A 21,992-nucleotide genomic window follows, 5' to 3' on the forward strand; every position below is an offset into this window, starting at 1 on the left:
GTTGGGGGCACTGAGTGCAGCAGTGTGTGCATGAGAACTTTTGAAAGAGGTTGCTGTTATCTTCATTCAGTTCAATTCAGTTGCTCACTTGAGTCCAACCCTTTGAGACCCCGCTGACTGCAGCACGCCAGGCTTCCCCGTCCTTCACCAACTCCTGGAGCTTACTCAAACTCATGTCCATTGAGTTGGTGATGCTATCCAACCATCTCATCCTCTGTTGTCCCCTTCTCCTGCCGCCTTCAATCTTTCCCAGCATCAGGGTTTTATCAAATCAGTTAGTTCTTCGCATCAGACGGCCAAAGTATTGGAGTTTCAGCTTCAGCATCAGTCCTTCCAATGAATATTCAGGACGGATTTCCCCTGGGATGGACTGGTTGGATCTCCTCGCAGTCCAAGGGACTCTCAAGAGTCTTCTCCAACACCACAGTTCAAAAGCATCAATTCTTCGATGCTCAGCTTTCTTTACAGTCCAGCTCTCACATCCATACATGATGACTGGAAAAACCACAGCTTTGACTAGACAGACCTTTGTTGGAAAAGTAGTGTCTTTGATTTTTAATATACTGTCTAGGTTGGTCATAACTTTTCTTTCAAGGAGTAAGTGTCTTTTAATTTCATGGTTGCAGTCAGCATCTGTAGTGATTTTGGAGCCCAAAAAATAAAGTGTGCCACTGTTTCCTCATCTATTTGCCAGGAAGTAATGGGACCAGATGCCATGATCTTAGTTTTCTGAATGTTGAGCTTTAAGCCAACTTTTTCATTCTCCTCTTTTACTTTCATTAAGAGGCTCTTCAGTTCTTCTTCACTTTCTGCCGTAAGGGGGTGTCATCTGCATATCTGAGGTTATTGATATTTCACCCAGCAATCTTGATTCCAGCCTGTGCTTCATCCAGCCCAGTGTTTCTCTTGATGTACTTTGCATATAAGTTAAATAAGCTGGATGACAACACACAGCCTTGACATACTCCTTTTCCTATTTGGAACCAGTCTGTTGTTCTCTGTCCAGTTCTAACTGTTGCTTCCTGACCTGCATACAGATTACTCAAGAGGCAGGTCAGGTCGTCTGGTATTCCCATCTCTTTCAGAATTTTCCACAGTTTGAGGTGATACAGTCAAACGCTTTGGCATAGTCAATAAAGCAGAAATAGATGTTTTTCTGGAACTCTCTTGCTTTTTTGATGATCCAGCGGATGTTGGCAATATGATCACTGGTTCCTCTGCCTTTTCTAAAATGAGCTTTAACATCTGGAAGTTCACAGTTCACATATTATTGAAGCCTGGCTTGGAGAATTTTGAGCATTACTTTACTAGCATGTGAGATGACTGCAATTGTGTGGTAGTTTGAGCATTCTTTGGCATTGCCTTTCTTTGGAATTGGAATGAGAACTGACCTTTTCCAGTCCTGTGGCCACTGCTGAGTATTCCAAATTTGCTGGCATATTGAGTGTAGCACTTTCACAGCATCATCTTTCAGGATTTGAAATAGCTCAACTGGAATTCCATCACCCCCACTAGCTTTGTTTGTAGTGATACTTTCTAAGGCCCCCTTGACTTCGAATTCCAGGATGTCTGGCTCTAGGTGAGTGATCACACCACTGTGATTATCTGGCTCATTAAGATCTTTTTTGTATAGTTTTTCTGTATATTTTTGCCACCTCTTCTTACTATCTTCTACTTCTATTAGGTCCATACAATTTCTGTCCTTTATTGTGCCCATTTTTCCATGAAATGTTCCCTTAGTATCTCTGTTTTTCTTGAAGAGATCTCTAGTCTTTCCCATTCTGTTGTTTTCCTCTATTTCTTTGCACTGATCACTGGGGAAGGCTTTCTTATCTCTCCTTGCTATTCTTTGGAACTCTGCACAAAATGGGTATATCCTTCCTTTTCTCCTTATGACCAACCTACATAGCATATTCAAAAGCAGAGACATTACTTTGCCAATAAATATCCATCTAGTCAAGGCTATGGTTTTTCCAATAGTCATGTATGGATGTGAGAGTTGGACTGTGAAGAAAGCTGAGTGCCAAAGAATTGATGCTTTTGAACTGTGGTGTTGGAGAAGACTCTTGAGAGTCTCTTGGACTGCAAGAAGATCCAACCAGTCCATCCTAAAGGAGATCAGTCCTGGGTGTTCATTGGAAGGACTGATGCTGAAGCTGAAACTCCAAACTTTGGCCAGCTCATGCGAACAGTTGACTCACTGGGAAAGACCCTGATGCTGGGAAAGATTGAAGGTGGGAGGAGAAGGGGATGACAGAGGATGAGATGGTTGGATGGCATCACTGATTCGATGGACATGAGTTAGATTAAGCTCCAGGATTTGGTGATGGACAGGCAAGCCTGGTGTGCTGCAGTCTACAGGGTTGCAAAGAGTCAGACCCGACTGAGTGACTGAATTGAACTGAACTGAACTTCCACTGGTGCCCCCAGGGGCAGACAGCTGCACCCCACCCCTGTGAAATGGGGATGTGGGATTCCCAGCACACTAGTCACATTTCCTAAACCTTTACAGCTCCCTCTGTAAATTCCTCCTCACTTCAAACCTTCAAAGTGGGCACGGTATTTAACTAGTCTTTAACTACCCACCACAAGATGGGCTTGCTTAGAATTATAGCATCTATTGTCTTCTTGCCTCTGTCAAAACTGAGACAGCTGTGTCCTTCTATTTTAACAGCCTATTGGAATAATAGCTGACATTTACCAAACACCCACTGGCTTTTGTTCTAACCACTTCACTTGCATGATTTATTTAGTCTTTATATCAATTTTATTATGAAGATAATATTATGTGTCCCCATATTACAGATGAAGAAGAAAGGTACATAGAGGCTAAGTACTTTGGTCATGAGCACATCGTTAAAAGGTGGACTAGAACGTTCAAATCCAGGCAGTCATGCACCAAACCCCACACTCTTAACCATGAGGCTATAATTGCCCCTCTCACATCAGAAGAGAATCACTTAATATTAACTCCCCTGCAAGCTTCATCAAAGAATGCAAGAGCTATACCAAGATGAAGAAAACATTCCTGTCCTCAGAACTTCCAACTTAGTGGCAAGGCAAAGAAATAAAATCACAGTATAATGCAGTGGAGAGTAATAGGAGAGCTAATTAAGTAATAAATTATTGTAATGTAGATGAAAAAGTGATCATTCTATGGCCATACTAAATTCTTGTGAAGGATATGCCACATTAAAGGGGAGACAGCAGTTCCATCATAGACTTAGAGATTTGCACATTTGTTATTACAATTTCCCAAGCAGAAGGCAATAAAAATTGTTTTAATAAGATAAGTATATGACACGTTCCCATCACTGAGAAGTCTAGTGTCTTAAGGAAAAGGCATTATCTGGGCTGGGAATGAAAGAAACTGGAAGTGAAGTTGCTCAGCCGTGTCCAACTCTTTGTGACCCCATGGACTGTAGCCTACCAGGCTCCTCTGTCCATGGGACTCTGATTAATTCCAAGTAGGGGAAGTCACTCAGAATGATTCAGGGCTATTCTGAGCCCATATGTCTTTTCCTCAAGACACTAGACTTCACCTGGGTTCGATCCCTGCAGGGGTTGGGAAGATCCCCTGGAGGAGGGAATGGCAACCCACTCCAGTATTCCTGCCTGGAGAATCCCCATGGACAGAGGAGCCTGGCAGGCTACAGTCTACTGCGTCACAAAGAGTCAGACACGACTGAGCAACTAAGCACAGGGGGAGTCACAGAACTCGTGATGGAATTAGAATTTGAGCTGGACATCAGAGAATAAGTAGAATTTTGAAACATGGACTTTGAAGGAGGAAGGAAAGACTGGTAAATGAGCAAAGGCATGGAGTTATGGAAATTCCAAAGAAGGGTTGATAATCCATCTTGATGGGAGGGTAGAGTGTGGGGAGAATTAGTGGGAACTGGATGAGGGCATGTGGTGGGACAGAATATGGTTAAATGAACTTGAATTCCAAGCAAAGAAGCTGAAATACCTTTAAAGGGTTTTGGCATGGGAGGGTCTAACCTAATGTGTATGTTGGGCAGATGCCTTGGAGCAAGATCAAGGTGGGACAGGGAGACTGGAGACTGGAGACAAGAGTCTGTTATGGCCAGAGGGTGATGGATGCCTGACTTAGAGGCAGGGAAAACAGGGCAGAGGAAACAGGAACATTCAGGCCTGGATAACTAACTCAATATGAAAACAGGCTGAAGAAAAGGTTAGAGACGTCAAGGTTAAAAAAGTCATAAATTTGCTTGTAAATTTGTCAGCTAGTGTAACTCTCAGTAAGAAAGATACTACCATTTTCCTAAATGTCAAATCTAACCACATGAAGTCTAAAAAAAGTCTGTTGATATTGGGAGTGCAAATACCAGATCATGCATTTCAAAAGAAACTATAGACAAAAAAAAAAGAATTTTTTTCCCTGGTACCAAATGATTGAACTCAATGACCACTTTAGCCTACCTGAGTTAATATTTCCACTTATTCTCAGCCCCTCCCAAGGATGATTCACTCTAAAATCATGATCAGTACTGATAGTTCAATAATTAACAGAAATAAAATTCCTTATTCCAAGATGAGTCAAAGGATAATTCTGCAGGGTTTTTTGTTTGTTTGTTTTTATTCTGTTAATATTGTATTAATACTGAGAAGGAAATCATTATCATCTCAATAGCTGAATTAATTAGCTTTCACTCTGAGGTGGCAACACAATACTATCATTATATCACTTAAATAAGGCTACATATACAGTATTTATACTTATGCAAATCCATCCATACACATACCTCTGCTTCTATCCAGTGCATATTCAACAATGCCCATATCAAATAAGTCACTTGAAAATGAATAGAAAGAAATATTCTCTGAGGAACAGAGGCTCCCTGGTAGTCAAAGATGAGTAGACAGGGCTGGCACTGCCACCTGAGGAGTATGTTGCACTAGGAGGGTTCCTGGGGGGGGCAGGTGAATAGCTATGGTAAAATGGACCCCTCAATTATGCAGAACACTGGACATCCTGCTTTTTTGTTTGGGGCTTCCCTGGGCATCTGTCTGCAATGCAGGAGATCTGGGCTTGATCCCTGGTTGTGAAGATCCCTTGGAGAAGGGAATGGGAATCATTCAAGTATTCTTGCCTGGAGAATTCCATGGACAGAGGAGCCTGGCGAGCTACAGTCCATGGGGTTGCAGAGTCAGACACAACTGAGCAATTAATACGTTCATTTTCACATACAGACAGAACCCATATACTGCCAAATCATACATACATGCATGCCTATACAAACACACATTCACATACTGGACTCCAGGGACTGACAGTAGGCCACCCATTAATTTGAAATCAATAAAATGTTGGTTGATGCTTAAACCTTTAAGGCTTTTTTTTTCTTTTTTTTTTTTGACCAAGGCCTTGAATCCTATTTCCTTGACCACAGCTCAAACTCATGCCCCCTGCAGTAGAAGCAAGGATTCTTAACCACTAGACCACCAGGTAAGTCCTCCCCTGGCTTTTTCAGTTCAGTTCAGTCATGTCCGACTCTTTGCAACCCCATGGACTGCAGCACACCAGGCTTCCCTGTCCATCACCAAATCCCGGAGCTTAATCTAACTCATGTCCATCGAATCAGTGATGTCATCCAACCATCTCATCCTCTGTCATCCCCTTCTCCTCCTGCCTTCAATATTTCCCAGCATCAGGGTCTTTCCCAATGAGTCAGTTCTTGGTATCAGGTGGCCAAGTATTGCAGTTTCAGGTTCAACATCAGTCCTTCCAATGAATATTCAGAGATGATTTTTAGGATTGGCTGGTTGGATCTCCTTGTAGTCCAAGGGACTCTCAAGAGTCTTCACCAACACCACAGCTCAAAAGCATCAATTCTTCGGCACTCAGCTTGCCTTATAGTCCAACTCTCACATCCATACATGACTACTGGAAAAAACATAGCTTTGACTAGACGGACCTTTGCAAAGCAATGTCTCTGCTTTTCAGTATGCTGTCTAGGTTGGTCATAGCTTTTCTTCTAAGGAGCAAGCGTCTTATAATTTCATGGCTGTAGTCAACATCTGCAGTGATTTTGGAGCCCAAAAAACTAAAGTCTCTCACTGTTTCCACTGTTCTCCAATTTATTTGGCATGAAGTGATGGTACTGGATGCCATGATCTTAGTTTTCTGAATGTTGAGTTTTAAGTCAACCTTTTCACTCTCCTCTTTCACTTTCATCAAGAGGCTCTTTAGTTCTTCTATTTCTGCCATAAGTGTGGTGCCATCTGCATATCTGAGGTTACTGATATTTCTCCTGGCAATCTTGATTCCAGCTTGTGCTTCATCCAGCCCAACATTTCACAGGATGTACTATGCATATAAGTTAAATATGCAGGGTGACAATATGCCTTGATGTACTCCTTTCCCTATTTGGAACCAGTCTGTTGTTCCATGTCCAGTTCTGTTGTTTCTTGTCCTGTATAAAGATTTCTCAGAAGGCAGATCAGGTAGTCTGGTATTCCCATCTCTTTAAGAATTTTCCACAGTTTTTGTGATCCACACAGTCTAAAGCATAGTCAATATGGCATAGTCAATAAAGCAGAAGTAGATGATTTTCTGGAACTCTCTTGCTTTTTTGATGATCCAATGGATGTTGGCAATTTGATCTCTGGTTCCTCTGCCTTCTCTAAATCCAGCTTGAACATCTGGGGGAAGTTCATAGTTCACATACTATTGAATCCTGGCTTGGAGAATTTTGAGCATTACTTTGCTAGCGTGTGAGTTGAGTGCAATTGTATGGTGGTTTGAACATTCTATGGCATTGCCTTTCTTTGGGATTGGAATGAAAACCGACCTTGTCTTGTCCTATGAGCACTGCTGAGTTTTCCAAATTTGCATACTGAGTGCAACACTTTCACAGCATCATCTTTCAGGATTTGAAATTGCTCAACTGGACTTCCATCACCTCCACTAGCTTTGTTCATAGTAATGCTTCCTAAGGCCCTTGACCTAGGAAGACTTGACTTCTCATTCCAGGATGTCTGGCTCTAGGTGAGTGATCACACCATTATGATTATCTGGGTCATGAAGATCTTATTTGTATAGTTCTTCTGTGTATTGTTGCCACCTTTTTTTTACTATCTTCTGCTTCTGTTAGGTCCATACCATGTCTGTCCTTTATTGTGCCCATCTTTGCATTAAATGTTCCCTTGGTATCTCTATTTTTCTTGAGGATATCTCTAGTCTTTCCCATTCTATTGTTTTCCTCTATTTCTTTGCATTGATCACTGAGGAAGGCTTTCTTATCTTTCCTTGCTATTCTTTGGAGCTCTGCATTCAAATGGGTATATCTTTCCTTTTCTCCTTTGCCTTTTGCTTCTCTTCTTTTCTTAGCTATTTTAAGGCTTCCTCAGACAACCATTTTGCGTTTTTGCACTTCTTTTTCTTGGGGATGGTCTTGATCACTGCCTCCTTATACAGTGTCTCGAACCTCCATCCATAGTTCTTCAGGCACTCTGTCTATCAGATCTAATCCCTTGAATCTATTTGTCACTTCGACTTATAATTGTAGGGGATTTTTAAACAGCAACAAACACCATGGCTTTTTAAACAGCAACAAACACATAGGACTAAGCAATTAGTTATCTAACTTCCAATATGGCCTAAATAGAGTCAGCGTTTAGTTCTGCCTCAGCAGACTGTAGCATAAAAGGGACTCTACCACCCACTTTATAGGGGCTTCCCTGGTAGTTCAGACTGTAAAGAATCTGCCTGCAATGCAGGAGACCTGGCTTTGATTTCTGGGTTGGGAAGATCCACTGGAGAAGGAAATGGCAACCCACTGCAGTATTCTTGCCTGGAGAATTCTATGAACAGACCATAGGGTCACAAAGAGTCAGACATGACTGAAAGACTAACACTCACTTATACATGACTTATTTTGTATCAGACACTTTAAAACATTTTGCATATTGTGTTTCACTTACATTCACAACAATCCTATGAGGTAGACTTATTCTTATCTCCCTTTTACAGATAAGGGCACTGAGTTACACAGAAATTAAGTAATTTGCTCAAGGTCCCACAGATAGTAAATAGTAGAGCTCAGATTTGAACCCTGATAGGCTCATTTCATGTAAAGATGGGCTCAATAAAGGACAGAAATGGTATGGACTTAACAGAAGCAGAAGATAGTAAGAAGAGGTGGCAAGAATACACAGAAGAACGGTACAAAAAAGAGCTTCATGACCCAGATAATCATGATGGTGTGATCACTCACCTAGAGCCAGACATCCTGGAATGTGAAGTCAAGTGGGCCTTAGAAAGCATCACTATGAACAAAGCTAGTGGAGGTGATGGAATTCCAACTGAGCTATTTCAAATCCTGAAAGATGATGCTGTGAAAGTGCTGCACTCAATATGCCAGCACATTTGGAAAACTCAGCAGTGGCCACAGGACTGGAAAAGGTCAGTTTTCATTCCAATCCCAAAGAAAGGCAATGCCAAAGAATGCTCAAACTACCGCACAATTGCACTCATCTCACACATTAGTAAAGTAATGCTCAAAATTCTCCAAGCCAGGCTTCAGCAATATGTGAACCGTGAACTTCCAGATGTTCAAGCTGGTTTTAGAAAAGGCAGAGGAACCAGAGATCAAACTGCCAACATCTGCTGGATCATCAAAAAAGCAAGAGAGTTCCAGAAAAACATCTATTTCTGCTTTATTGACTATGCCAAAGCCTTTGACTGTGTGGATCATAATAAACTGTGGAAGATTCTGAAAGAGATGGGAATACCAGATGACCTGACCTGACCTGCCTCTTGAGAAATCTGTATGCAGGTTAGGAAAGAACAGTTAGAACTGGACATGGAACAACAGACTGGCTCCAAATAGGAAAAGGAGTACGTCAAGGCTGTATATTGTCACCCTGCTTATTTAACTTATATGCAGAGTACATCATGAGAAACGCTGGGCTGGAAGAAGCACAAACTGGAATCAAGATTGCTGGGAGAAATGTCAATAACCTCAGATATGCAGATGATACCACCCTTATGGCAGAAAGTGAAGAAGAACTAAAAAGCCTCTTGATGAAAGTGAAAGAGGAGAGTGAAAAAGTTGGCTTAAAGCTCAACATTCAGAAAACAAAGATCATGGCATCTGGTCCCATCACTTCATGGGAAATAGATGGGGAAACAGTGGAAACAGTGTCAGACTTGATTTTTTGGGCTCCAAATCACTACTGATGGCGACTGCAGCCAGGAAATTAAAAGACACTTACTCCTTGGAAGGAAAGTTATGGCCAACCTGGATAGCATATTAAAAAGCAGAGATATTACTTTGCCAACAAAGTCCATCTAGTCAAGGCTATGGTTTTTCCAGTGGTCATGTATGGATGTGAGAGTTGGACTGTTAAAAAAGCTGAGGGCCGAAGAATTGATGCTTTTGAACTGTGGTGCTGGAGAAGACTCTTGAGAGTCCCTTGGACTGCAAGGAGATCCAACCAGTCCATCCTAAAGGAGGTCAGTCCTGGGTATTCTTTGGAAGGACTGATGCTGAAGCTGAAACTCCAATACTTTGGCCACCTCACGTGCAGAGTTGACTCATTGGAAAAGACCCTGTTGCTGGGAGGGATTAGGGGCAGGCGGAGAAGGGGACGACAGAGGATGAGATGGTTGGATGGCATCACCGACTCGAAGGACATGAGTTTGGGTGAACTCCAGGAGTTGGTGATGGACAGGGAGGCCTGGCATGCTGTGATTCATGGGGTCGAAAAGAGTCAGACAGGACTGAGTGACTGAACTGAACTGACTGAGGCTCAGTTCCAAACTGTATGCACATAACCACTATATCATGCTTTCCTTCTGGTAAGATTGCATTCCTAAAAATTATCTTTTGACATTAATGTCCCCAAATCCCTAATTCCTGTGAAATGGTCCACAGTTTCATCCCTATTCCCAAACTTTTTCGCAGACATTTCCCTGGTGGTCCAGTGGCTGATACTCCCCACTCCTAATGCAGGGGACCTGGATTTGATCCCTGATCAAGGAGCTGGCTCCCACATGCTGCAACTAAGAGTTCACATGCCACAACTAAAGATCCTGCATGCTGCAACTAAGACCCAGCAGAGCTAAATGAATAAATAGGTATTTAAAACAAAAAAACAAAACTTCTTCAGAAACATCCTATTCTCCCTCTCCCATCTCAGCTGTCTTTTCCACAGCTGCAACGGAGTACAGACTAGAGAGAATTGATGCCAACACTAAACTAGGTAAACCTGGTCTCCATCACATAATTTCTTAGACTTCAGGATCTCAGTTCTTCTCTTTGAGTTGCTTGGTGAAAATTTTAGAACTCAACAACAGACTCCTGATCACCTGGCAGGTGACTGTTTTAGATCACTGTTTTTGAAAAAGCAAACTCTCAAACTCTTGAATTACAGTTGATGAAAATTAGCCTTAACTATTTAGTTTATGCTAATGGCTTCTCTGGTGGGTCAGTGCTAAACAATCCGCCTGCCAGTGCAGGAGAAGGAAATGGCAACCCACTCCAGTATCCTTGCGTGGGAAATCCCATGGACAGAGGAGCTTGGTGGGCTACAGTCCATGGGGTGGCAAGAGACGGACACGACTTAGTGACTAAACAACAATGTTGTTTTAAGTCCCCCCTCCCCCTTATCTCTTAGGGAGCCACAAAAATATGTTGACCTGGTTTTTCAACACTTATTTTTATCACTACCATTTCTCTTTTTAATTAATTAATAAATCTATTTATTGGTTCACTGGGTCTTCATTGCTGCAAGCCGGGGCTATAGTTGTGGTGTACAGACTTCTCCTTGCCATGGCTCCTCCTGTTACAGAGGATGGGCTCCAGAGCATGTGGGCTTTCAGTAACGGCCATATATGATCTCGGTAGTTGTGGCGCATGGGCTTCGTTGCCCAGCTGCAAGTGGAATCTTCTTTGACCAGGGATCAAACTCATGTCCCCAGCACTGGCAGGCAGATTCTTAACCACCAGGGAAGTCCACTACAATTTGTAATAATCTTTTTTTTTTCTTTTTTTTAATTTAAATTTATTTATTTTAATTAGAGGCTAATTACTTTACCATATTGTATTGGTTTTGCCATACAGCAACATGAATCCGCCACGGGTGTACACATGTTCCTTAAATAAGTTTAAAAAGATCTGACTTTGAATTATCTTTGGAAGTTGTCTAATGTCACTCCAAAGTAGACAAATCTCCAGACAACTAAGTAGTCAAAGGGCATTCATCATACTTCTATACTCCCTCTGGGGGGAAAAAATACCATGAAATAAGAGAAAAATTCAATAAAATATCATAGCTATAAAAATGTTTGAATACAACTTCATTAGTGTATCAAAAATGTTGACAAACCTCAGAAAGACAGAAATCAGAGTAAATTTATGAAGAAACATGGCCATGGTGCAGAAGAGTCAGGAATAGTAGCAATGGGGAAGTGCCAAGTTCAGATACAAGTAGATGCAGAGAGGGCCCTGAAGCATTGATGAGGAACACTGGGTTAAGTCAGGGGTTGGCTAACTATAGCTTAAAGGATCAGTTTAGCTCCCTATTTCTGTATGGCCCACAACCTGAGAATGATTTTTACACATTTTAATGGTTGAAAGAAATCAAAAGAAGAATATTTGTAGTATGTAAGAATTATATAACATTTAAATGTCAGCATCCATAAATAAAGTTTTATTGGAACAAAACCATAATCATTCATTTACATATCTACTTCTGCACTACAATGGCAGAGTCAAAGGGTTGTGACAGAGATCTTAATACCTGCAAAGCCTAAAATACTAACTTTCTGCCTTTTTACATACAGAAAAAGTTTGCCAGCCCCCATGCTAAGCCAGGGATAGCAGTAGTACTTGCACGCAGTCTCAAGCAACGAATATGGGTCAGTGAGGGAGAGGAAGGAGGAACAGGGAATCCTTATGCCCAGATCACAAGGACCAGAACATTCCATCTAACAGCAAATCTTGTCCTCCCTCCTGACAGGGAAAAGCAGGACACAGAAACACAAAGAGCATCCTTTGAGGGGTGGGCAAGGAATCTCCTTGTCTACTCAATGAGATTACTCTTGTTTCTAGTCATTTGGGAATTGTCTTTGCACAATTAAGTGCTTCCTCTCTCTTGAGTCAATGAAGAGAGACAGAAGACATAAATTATTATTATCAGAAAAAAAGAGGGCCATCCTAATAGTTTTATGTAGCCTCAATGTGCCAGGAAGAAACACACAACCATCTTAATAGTTTTATTTATTCCTGACGACACATCTGGAGTGGGGTCCTCCATCCTGCAGGCAACGCTGTCATGTCCCTAGTCAGCATCCTTTCCTCTCCTAGACTTTGTTACAACCTTTCCTTTTCAGTCTCTCAACACCACGTCCATACTTCTGACTCTCAGCGAATGACTGAGCTTCTCATTTGACTGACAAAATTGAACCTTTCAGAAGAGAATTTCCACGTGTGCCACCATGAAATCCATCAACCTGTCTGTATCTGTACTACATAATCTGGTTTCCTTCCTTTTACTAAAGATGGACTGGTCCTCTTCTAAACCAAACCCACCCTAAAATAAAAGCCTCCCTTAGCCCCCATCCTTCCATTCATTGCCCTGCTTCTCTGCTCCTCTTATGACAAGACTTCTTTAACGAGTAGTCCACAGTGGCTGTCTCTACTTGATCTCCTCCCTTTTCTCTTAAACCATGCCAATCAGACTTTACCCCACCACCACTGAAAAGGATCCTCCACTTGATTCAGTTCTCAGTGCTCATCTTGACTGAACCAGTGTTTGATACAAATATGTGCTTCCTCTCTCTTGAGTAAATCAAGATAGAGAGAAGACATAAATTACTACTATCAGAAAAAAAATAGAGGAACATTACTGCTAATCCCATGGATATTAAGAGCATAATAAAGAAATATTACCTTAAAAATTATATGCACCTTCTCTATATCTCTAATTCTGTGTTTGTAAGGAGGGAAGATAGTTCTGTGGAAATACTGACTATCCAAATGACCAAAAAACAAAATGCAAAACACACAGAAAAAATGAAACCACAAGTGATTATCAATGTTTGCCTCTGGGAAGCAGGAGTTGAGGTGGAAATGGTTGGGCAGGGGCTTTTCCACCATTTGACTTTTGAAAAAACGTGTGCTCATTTCTTTGAACAAATGTCTCAGTGCCTAAAGGAATTGAGAGCAAAATCACTGACACCCTCAGCCCTACTGGGTATCTCTGGGAGAATGAGGGTAAGTGTAATGTCACTCTGCAGGAGTTTGCCTTCAGGTCTTTAACAGCCATTTAAACTCCCAGGCAGGCAAATTCCCAGTGACTAAAGGCTGTTCCCTTTAGTCACTACTTTCATATCTACATACTGCTTATATATTGAAACTTTTTTTCTTATATATTGAAACTTTTTTTCTTGTTTAAATCTAATTTTTATCGTCTTCAGTTCTCTTATATCACTGCTCTATATTTATTTAAAATATCAATTTTTATCCATTGGAAATCACCCTCCTACGATTTCATTTTTATGCATGTTCTTTTAGATACTATTTTACTACTTTTGTATTTTTAACCCTTTTTGTTTGTTTTCCTGATTTCTCCTTTATTTATTTTAGCTCAGCTGTGTGAACGGTTTTCCTACTTTGCTTTAAATGGTGACACTGAGTGCAAGAAGTTTGTTTTGTTCACCATTGCATTTCCTATGCTTAGAAAAATGCCTGGAATATAGCTGGTATTTAATATTTGCTGAAAAAAACTGAATTAATTCAAATTCCCAGCAGCTAGAGGCTTAATTAGTTAATAATGGGAGGAGAGAACCAAGATCATGGTATCTGGTCCCATTACTTCATGGCAAATTGATGAGGAAAAAGTGGAAGCAGTGACAGATTCTATTTTCTTGGGCTCCGAAATCACTGCAGACAGTGACTGCAGCCTCAAAATTAAAAGACGCTTGCTTCTTGGAAGGAAGCTATGACAAATCTAGACAGCATATTAAAAATCAAAGCAAAGACATCATTTTGCCAATAAAAGTCCATCTAGTCAAAGCTGTGGTTTTTCTAGTAGTCATATACACATGTGAGAGTTGGACCATAAAGAAGGCTGAGTGCTGAAGAATTGATGCCTTCAAATTGTGATGCTGGAGAAGACTCCTGAGAGTCCCTTGGACTGCAGGGAGATTAAGCCAGTCAATCCTAAAGGAAATTAACCCTGTGTATTCACTGGAAGGACTGATGCTGAAGCAGAAGCTCCAATACTTTGGCCACATGGCGTGAAGAGCCAACTCATTGAAAAAGACCCTGATGCTAGGAAAGATTGAAGGCAAAAGGAGAAGAGGGCAACAGAGAATGAGATAGTTAGATAGCATCACCAACTCAATGGACATGAATCTGAGCAAATTTTGGGAGACAGTGAAAGCCAGGGAAGCCTGGTGTGCTGCAGTCCATGGGCTCACAAAGATTAGAACACAACTTAGTAACTGAACAACAACAACAAATGATCCAAATTAGTGAGGCTGGATGAAGACAAGAATAACAATGATAAAATAGCAGGAATTCATCAATAAAACAACAATAACATTTGCTTTTTGAACACTCAAGTATGCCAGATACAAAGTTGCTGCTGCTGCTGCTGCTAAGTCACTTCAGTCATGTCCAATCCTGGGAGACCCCATAGACAGCAGCCCAGCAGGCTCCTCCGTCCCTGGGATTCTCCAGGCAAGAACACTGGAGTAGGTTGCCATTTCCTTCTCCAATGCATGAAAGTGAAAAGTGAAAGTGAAGTCTCTCAGTCGTGTCCGATTCTTCAAGACCCCGTGGACTGTAGCCTACCAGGCTCCTCTGCCCAAGGGATTTTCCAGGCAAGGTACAAAGCTAGATGTTTTAAAATCACGTCTCATATTATTCTTCATGGCAATCCAGTAATAACAATAATAATAGTGGATGGACATTTATACTATGTTAACTGCTTTATCATGAGAAATGCTGGGCTGGAAGAAGCACAAGCTGGAATCAAGATTGCCAGGAGAAATATCAATCACCTCAGATATGCAGATGATACCACCCTTATGGCAGAAAGTGAAGAGGAACTAAAAAGTCTCTTGATGAAGGTGAAAGAGGAGAGTGAAAAAGTTGGCTTAAAACTCAACATTCAGAAAACAAAGATCATGGCATCTGGTCCCATGACTTCATGGGAAATGGGGAAACAGTGGAAACAGTGACAGACTTTATTTTGGGGGGCTCCAAAATCACTGCAGATGGTGACTGCAGCCATGAAATTAAAAGACGCTTACTCCTTGGAAGAAAAGTTATGACCAACCTAGATAGCATATGGAAAAGCAGAGATATTACTTTGCCAACACAGGTCCAGCTAGTCAAGGCTATGGTTTTTCCTGTGGTCATGTATGGATGTGAGAGTTGGACTGTGAGGAAGGCTGAGCACTGAAGAATGGATGCTTTTGAACTGTGGTGTTGGAGAAGACTCTTGAGAGTCCCTTGGACTGCAAGGAGATCCAACCAGTCCATTCTGAAGGAGATCAGCCCTAGGATTTCTTTGGAAGGAATGATGCTAAAGCTGAAACTCCAGTACTTTGGCCACCTCACGCAAAGAGTTGACTCATTGGAAAAGACTCTGATGCTGGGAGGGATTGGGGGCAGGGACGACAGAGGATGAGATGGCTGGATGGCATCTCTGACTCGATGGACGTGAGTCTGAGTGAACTCCGGGAGTTGGTGATGGACAGGGAGGCCTGGCGTGCTGCAATTCATGGGGTCGCAAAGAGTCGGACACGACTGAGCAACTGAACTGAACTGCTTTATACACATTACCTTATTTAAATCTATGTCAAAGCTTTCTTGAAAATGAAAGGTATTAGTATATGTAAAGTCTCTAGATAAAGCCTGCACAAAATCATCACTCAATATATGTTATTTATCTGTCTCTCATCCTCACATTACCATCATCATCATATCACCCTCCTCCTCCTCATCTTTATTATTATCCTCATTTTACAGGTAAGGACTCTGAAGCCCAGAGACATTAAGTAACTTGGAAGAGAATCAGCTGGTTGGAATCCAGGTTGTCTGCCTTCCGAGTCTTACTCTTCCCAAGATTTTGTAACACTTATTACAAAAGGCATACCATGCAGTAAAATTCCTTAACCTCCACCCCTTGAATCACACTCTAAGATAATTTGACCTATAGAGTTCTTTGAGATCCTTATTGCATTTTATAAAATCAGACTCAAAATCAAATAGGATTTCAGTAAGCTTATAAGTTTGCGACCCCATGGACTGTAGCCTGCTAGGCTCCTCCACCCATGGGATTTTCCAGGCAAGAACACTGGAGTGGATTGCCATTTCCTTCTCCAGGGAATCTTCCCCACCCAGGGATTGAACCCTGGTCCCCCGCACCGCAGGCAGACTCTCTGAGCCACCAGGGAAGCCCTATAAGTAAGTCAGGGTATCTCAACTCTGAACCATAAGCAAAAGATCTATTGGAAACACTATATTTGCCCAATATACCACAATTGTTTCAATAATTCTGGAATCTTCTCTTAAACTTCAGAACTAAGTCTAATGTGTTTTCACTACCTTATATAAGAATATGTTCAAATGGATAAAAGGCCTCTGATTTACTCATAAAATGCCTTTTAAAAGTTCTACTATTTTCTCACTGATAGGCTAGACTTCCCTGGCATGGAGATGGGCTGTGAGTGACATTGACCTATTTGTGAATGCAGCCATTTGAAATATCCAGTCAGATGCAGATCAGTTTTGTTAGCTGAGGCTTGAGGTTTGAATCAAAATTCATCCAGACCTTAGCATATTTCCATATGCTCCACTGATAACTGAAGGGGAGGGACAGGTCTCGATTTAATCTAGCGTCAACAAATGACAGTCACTGTCACTCGGCCTTATGCTTATGTTCTGCAATTATTACATTTAAAAAAAAATCAGAATTTATCTTATTGATGCTGTTAAGTGCTTATATCAAATAAAACCTTAAGAAAAAATTCAAATATTTCTAACAGAAACAGATATAGAGACCAGTGAAATCAGGAAGTTTAACAAAGTTTAAAATCTTTCCTTTGTTTTTAAGCTTTAAAAAATTTTCTCGTGGGTATGTATGAGTGTGTATGTGTGTGTTTAAAGTATTACATGCATGACTGATCTGAGTGACGTCCTAAGACAAGAGATCTACTTTGCACATAAAAATCTAACTTAATCTTCACAAACTCTGTGAAATAGATATTATCCCCAGTTTGCAGACTGGAGGTTCAAAGTTACATATTCTGTCAGCTAAGGACTGGCTAACTGGATCTGTGCACCCTCTACTGTAAGGCCAGGATAGTTGAACACAGTCTTTCCCAGATTCCCTTGCTGCTAAATGTGGATGTGACTTAACCTCTGCCAAACAGATCCTCTTGTAAGATATCTGAAAAGTGGAAGTTCAAGAGCTGTGCTTCTGCTGTTTGTGCTGGCAAGCAGGATCACAAAGTTCTGCTATAACAGCATCTTGGTTTCCAGTTGCTAGCTTCCAGGGCACTAAGAGAGTTGTCACAAGGCCTTCATCTTTTGTATGTACAGATTTAGCAGGCACGCCATGGCTCTGGAACCAGTAATTGCAGAAAGGCAGATCCCTGATCCCTAAAGGGCAGATATGGTGCTGTGTTCCTGAAGTCAATAGTTCTTTAGCTTCCTGACTCCCTGTCTTCTTGGACAACTGCCCTGGCATTCCAGTTCTGCCCGTGACTTAGACTATCCTCCTGGAACACAGCACAGATGCTGCTCCTCTGCCCTTCCAACTTATCCTGTATGGATTCTTCTCTGCTTGAAATTCCATTTCTGCTTTACTTTGTTGAACACTGACTAATTAATATGGTAAGTAACTTGCTTCAGCCAAGAAGTACAGATTCAATGCATGCCTGTCAAATCCCAGAGCTCACACTCCCTTTGATGGAACATTATGGAGTGAGATTCCTTTTGCGTGTGGTAAATGCAGATACCCAAGTGGGGTGGAGTGGGGACACCAAGTTGGCCAAGCTGTAAGGCTCGCAGGTGTTGGTTCTTTGGCTTGTACTCTACCCTATTCTGTGCACCTCCTTCCCATTCACTAAGCTAGAACAGTTTTCATTTGTTTCCTCAAGTGTGTTAGTTGCTCAGTTGTGTCTGACTCTTTGTGTCTAGTTTTTGCAACCCCATGGACTATATAACCCACCAGACTCCTCTGTCTATGGAATCCTCTAGGCAGGAATACTGGAGGGGGTAGCCATTCCCTTCTTCAGGGGATCTTCCTGACTCAGAAATCGAACTCTGGTCTCCTGAATTGCAGACAGATTTTTCATCAAGAAAGCATGAAGGAGCCAATTATTAACTTTTCAGTCACTAAAGTCTAAGTCCCAAGATCCCAGACACTAATAAAATTTCCTCAAATTGGAAGAGGCAGATAATCAAAGAGTAATGACGCACTGAATATCTGAGAAGGTCCTGAACTCTGTCCCTCCCACCCCCTAATTCTCAGATCGAGTCCTGGGGATTAGGTTTACTGAAAGCTTATAGGAACTCCACATCATTGGGGAATTCTAGAATAGAGGGATTCTTGTGCTTTTTCCAGGGGATAGTACGGGGAGGCCCCGGGGGTTCCCTGTACCCAGTGAGGCACAGAAGCAAATGATATGGCCACGTGGTTTCCCTGGAGAACCAGGCATTCCAGGTGACACTGTGGGGCTGGACAGGAAGGAGGCGTGTAGTCAGGACACCAGGACAGTGCCTCAGAAACCTTTCCCACTAATGACTGAAGGCCAGAAAGCTGGACTGAGTCCCACCCCTGCACCCAATCCCTCCATGTGCACGCATGCGTGCTAAGTAGCTTCAGTTGTGTCCGACTCTGTGTGACCCTATGGACTGTAGCCTGCCGGGCTCTTCTGTCCATGTGATTCTCCAGGAAAGAGTACTGGAATGGGTTGCCCGACCCAGGGATTGAACCCATGTCTCTTACACCTCCTGTGTTGGCAGGCAGGTTCTTTACCTGGAACCACCTGGAAGCCCAATCCCTCCACAATGTTATGTAATTCTGGAATTCAGAGGAAATCTCAGAAAAATTCAGTAGAACCATCCTGAGTTAATGAAACGAGGTTTCCATCAGGGCTTGAATTTGGATTAAACCCAGTTACATAAAAGAAGAAATATTTTTCTTGCATGCATATCCTGAGTGCTGGGCTCTCTCACTGCACAACTCCCAGTTAATTCTGATGCTCGACTCAACTGTTTTAAAATTAAGGTCAAGAAGAGTTACTGCTCTAGAACAGGGGTCAGCAAATTACAGCTAGGCCCATGAGCCACATTCGGCCCACTACCCATTTTGTATTTTCCTGCCTATTTTTGTAGGCTAAGTAAAGCCACTCTTTTGTGGCTGAGTTTGCCGAGTTGCGTAATTGCAACAAAGACCGCTACAGTGCAAAGCCTACAGTATTTGCTATCCATCTCTTTACAGAAAAAAAATTGCCAACCCCTGATATAGAACATGGGCCCTGCCTGGCTCTGTCTCATTTCCTGTCTTGCAGTCTTGTCCTTTTGCTGTCATCATGAGGGCAAAGTCTCATATCAAAATCAGTGGGAAAGCTCTGCCTTTCTCTGCTCTTACAAACGCATCCAGGTTCAGATCCAGTTTTTCCTCCCTGAACTGCCCTGAGAATCAGTCCTCCTTAGAGCAGACTTCTGTGCCCTTGTTTCCTGACCCTGCACTTGCCTACCAGTCTCCCAGCTCTAACTTTTCTTCTGTATCCTTTGTGGGCGTCTCATCCCGTCTGCTTTTGGAGCCGCTGTTTCTTATGGTTGTCCACAGCACTCTGGTCTTCCTCTACTCACTCCACCACAGCTGAGAATTCTTCTGAGGAGAACCAGATTGCACGCCAGCCTTCACCTGCAAGGGGGCGATCTGGCCCAGGTTACTGACCTCAGGGTTTTGTTCCCTTGGCTTGGATAATACCAATATCTCAAGTGCCTAAATGGAGCACTTGATTCTCTTCCTTTGGCCACCAAGTTAGTCAATGTTGGCTTGAACAAATAGCTCAAAGAGCAGTAATAAAGCTCTGGAGTCAGCTTTAGCAGCAGGAGATTTGAGGCTATGTCCCTTCTTATCTAGGAAGTGATGAGCACAGATTTTCATTATGTCATTCCAAAAAACCACTTACTCCACATTTACTACATACCAGACACTGTTAGATGCTATGAGGTGCGGCAAAGCTGACGAAGACATAATCTATGTCTTCAAAGAATTTACATGTTCTTTTTCTCCATATGGACTTGACTCTCCACAAAAAGGATAAAAGTATTTTGAAGGCCATAAAAGAATCTTTAAAATTTTCTTTATAGATCTGTCTTGATTTTTAAATTTGGGGTATAAATACTGCTTTTGGGGAAAAAAATCTCATGAAGTCACACCAAGTTTTAGACAACCTGATCATCTGAACTTTCAAAAGTTTGAAATGTCCTCAACCATTCTTCTGTAGCTGGGTCCTCTGTTTATTTTTGCGGCAATCACTGGCATCTGGAAACACTAAATTGGCATACCATTCAACAGATTCTCCTCAAGGGATAGTTCTTAATCAGCTTTCGATGACCTAGAAGCTAACATGGGAGCATCCCATAAGTACTTGTTGAATAAACAAATTAAAAAATAAATAGGTGAACCTACTAGCCCACTATGTTCTTCCTCTGAAACTTTACAAACTTATCATTTGTGCCCTCATTAGGAGAATGATCATGTAGGGATTCATACTGAGTCATTTTCATATTTCATATGTTGTATTTTATCCATCCTATATGGATTGTAATTTTATTGATTCCCCTACAGCACTTCTATGTCCCTGCTAAGTGAAATATTTGTTGACTATCAGCTATTCTTTTTTGTTCCCTTCTGTTTGCCTTCCTCTCTTTCTCAATTAACTAGAGTACATGAAAATGTATTTTTTAATATTTACTGAATAAAGTCTTATTCTCCTTGACCTTAATTTTAAGACAGAGGAGTTCAGCATGTCTCTTTCTTAAAAAGACAATAAAAACAAACAAAACCCATAATCATAAATCCCTTCTAACTATATGTAAGGTTGTGAATAGGGAAAATATTAGTTATATCCAAGCTAAATACTCTAATAAGATCTTCCTAGAAACCTATGACATCCCAATGAAGGTGAGGAGATAAGAAGAGGGAGAAGCAGAAGAAGAGAAATGGGAAGTTATTTGGGAAAAGGAAAGAATCCAGTCTTAAGGATTTCAACAACAAATATAGAAAAACCTTAATAAGGAGAAAACTGCCAACCAAAAGACGTTTACCTTTGCATCCCTCACAGGTCAGGGCGTTATAGTGATATCCAGATGCTCGGTCTCCACAGACAACACATAGCTCATCCCCTTTGATTCTCCCTGCTGATGCTCCCAGTCGGGCCTTCTTGGTTATGGGAATCTCCACTACCTCAGTCTCTCCCTGATAGAGAGTCTCAGCAGGCATTCGCCTGAGTTCATATATTCCAGGAGAGTACCACTCTTCAGGCTGCTGGGGATAGAAACCCACATTGGAATAATAGGAAGAAGAGGAAATCTGTGGTTGAACTTGGGGAAACTGAACGTTGTTGTATTGTGAGTACGGTTCCACTTCCAGATTCTGTCCCAGAGGACCTGCCACTTGTTCTGTTAGTACACCTGAAAAAAAGTGACAACAAAACTGGGATTGATATCATCATTCTATAGATAAGAGGCAGTTTAGCATATGGTTAGGAGTACAGGCTCTAAGAAAGCCTGAAATATTTAAATGTTTACATTAAAATTTTAACATAAAAATTAACTTTTTACAGTAAAAAAAACTGTTAAAAGATTAAATGACAAAATTAAAAGCTCAGAAAGATATTTGCAACATAGAGGACAGACAAAACACTCATATCACTAATATGTAAAGAGCATAAGAATAAGAAAATATTCAACATGGAAAAAAGGAAA

General features: G+C 41.5%; 1 protein-coding gene across 4 annotated transcripts in view; it reads right to left on the reverse strand.

Moving 5' to 3' along the window:
- The window catches only part of NR1H4 (nuclear receptor subfamily 1 group H member 4), a 79,366-nt gene that overhangs the window by 23,470 nt on the left and 33,904 nt on the right, over positions 1–21,992 (reverse strand). For all 4 annotated transcript variants that reach the window (XM_027542041.1, XM_027542040.1, XM_027542038.1 and 1 more), the window contains one exon: positions 21,333–21,698. In XM_027542041.1, coding sequence (XP_027397842.1) covers positions 21,333–21,698 — 366 coding nt within the window. The remainder of the gene's footprint in view (positions 1–21,332; positions 21,699–21,992) is intronic.

Source organism: Bos indicus x Bos taurus, chromosome 5 (genome assembly GCF_003369695.1).
Source record: "Bos indicus x Bos taurus breed Angus x Brahman F1 hybrid chromosome 5, Bos_hybrid_MaternalHap_v2.0, whole genome shotgun sequence".
Lineage (NCBI taxonomy): Eukaryota > Metazoa > Chordata > Mammalia > Artiodactyla > Bovidae > Bos > Bos indicus x Bos taurus.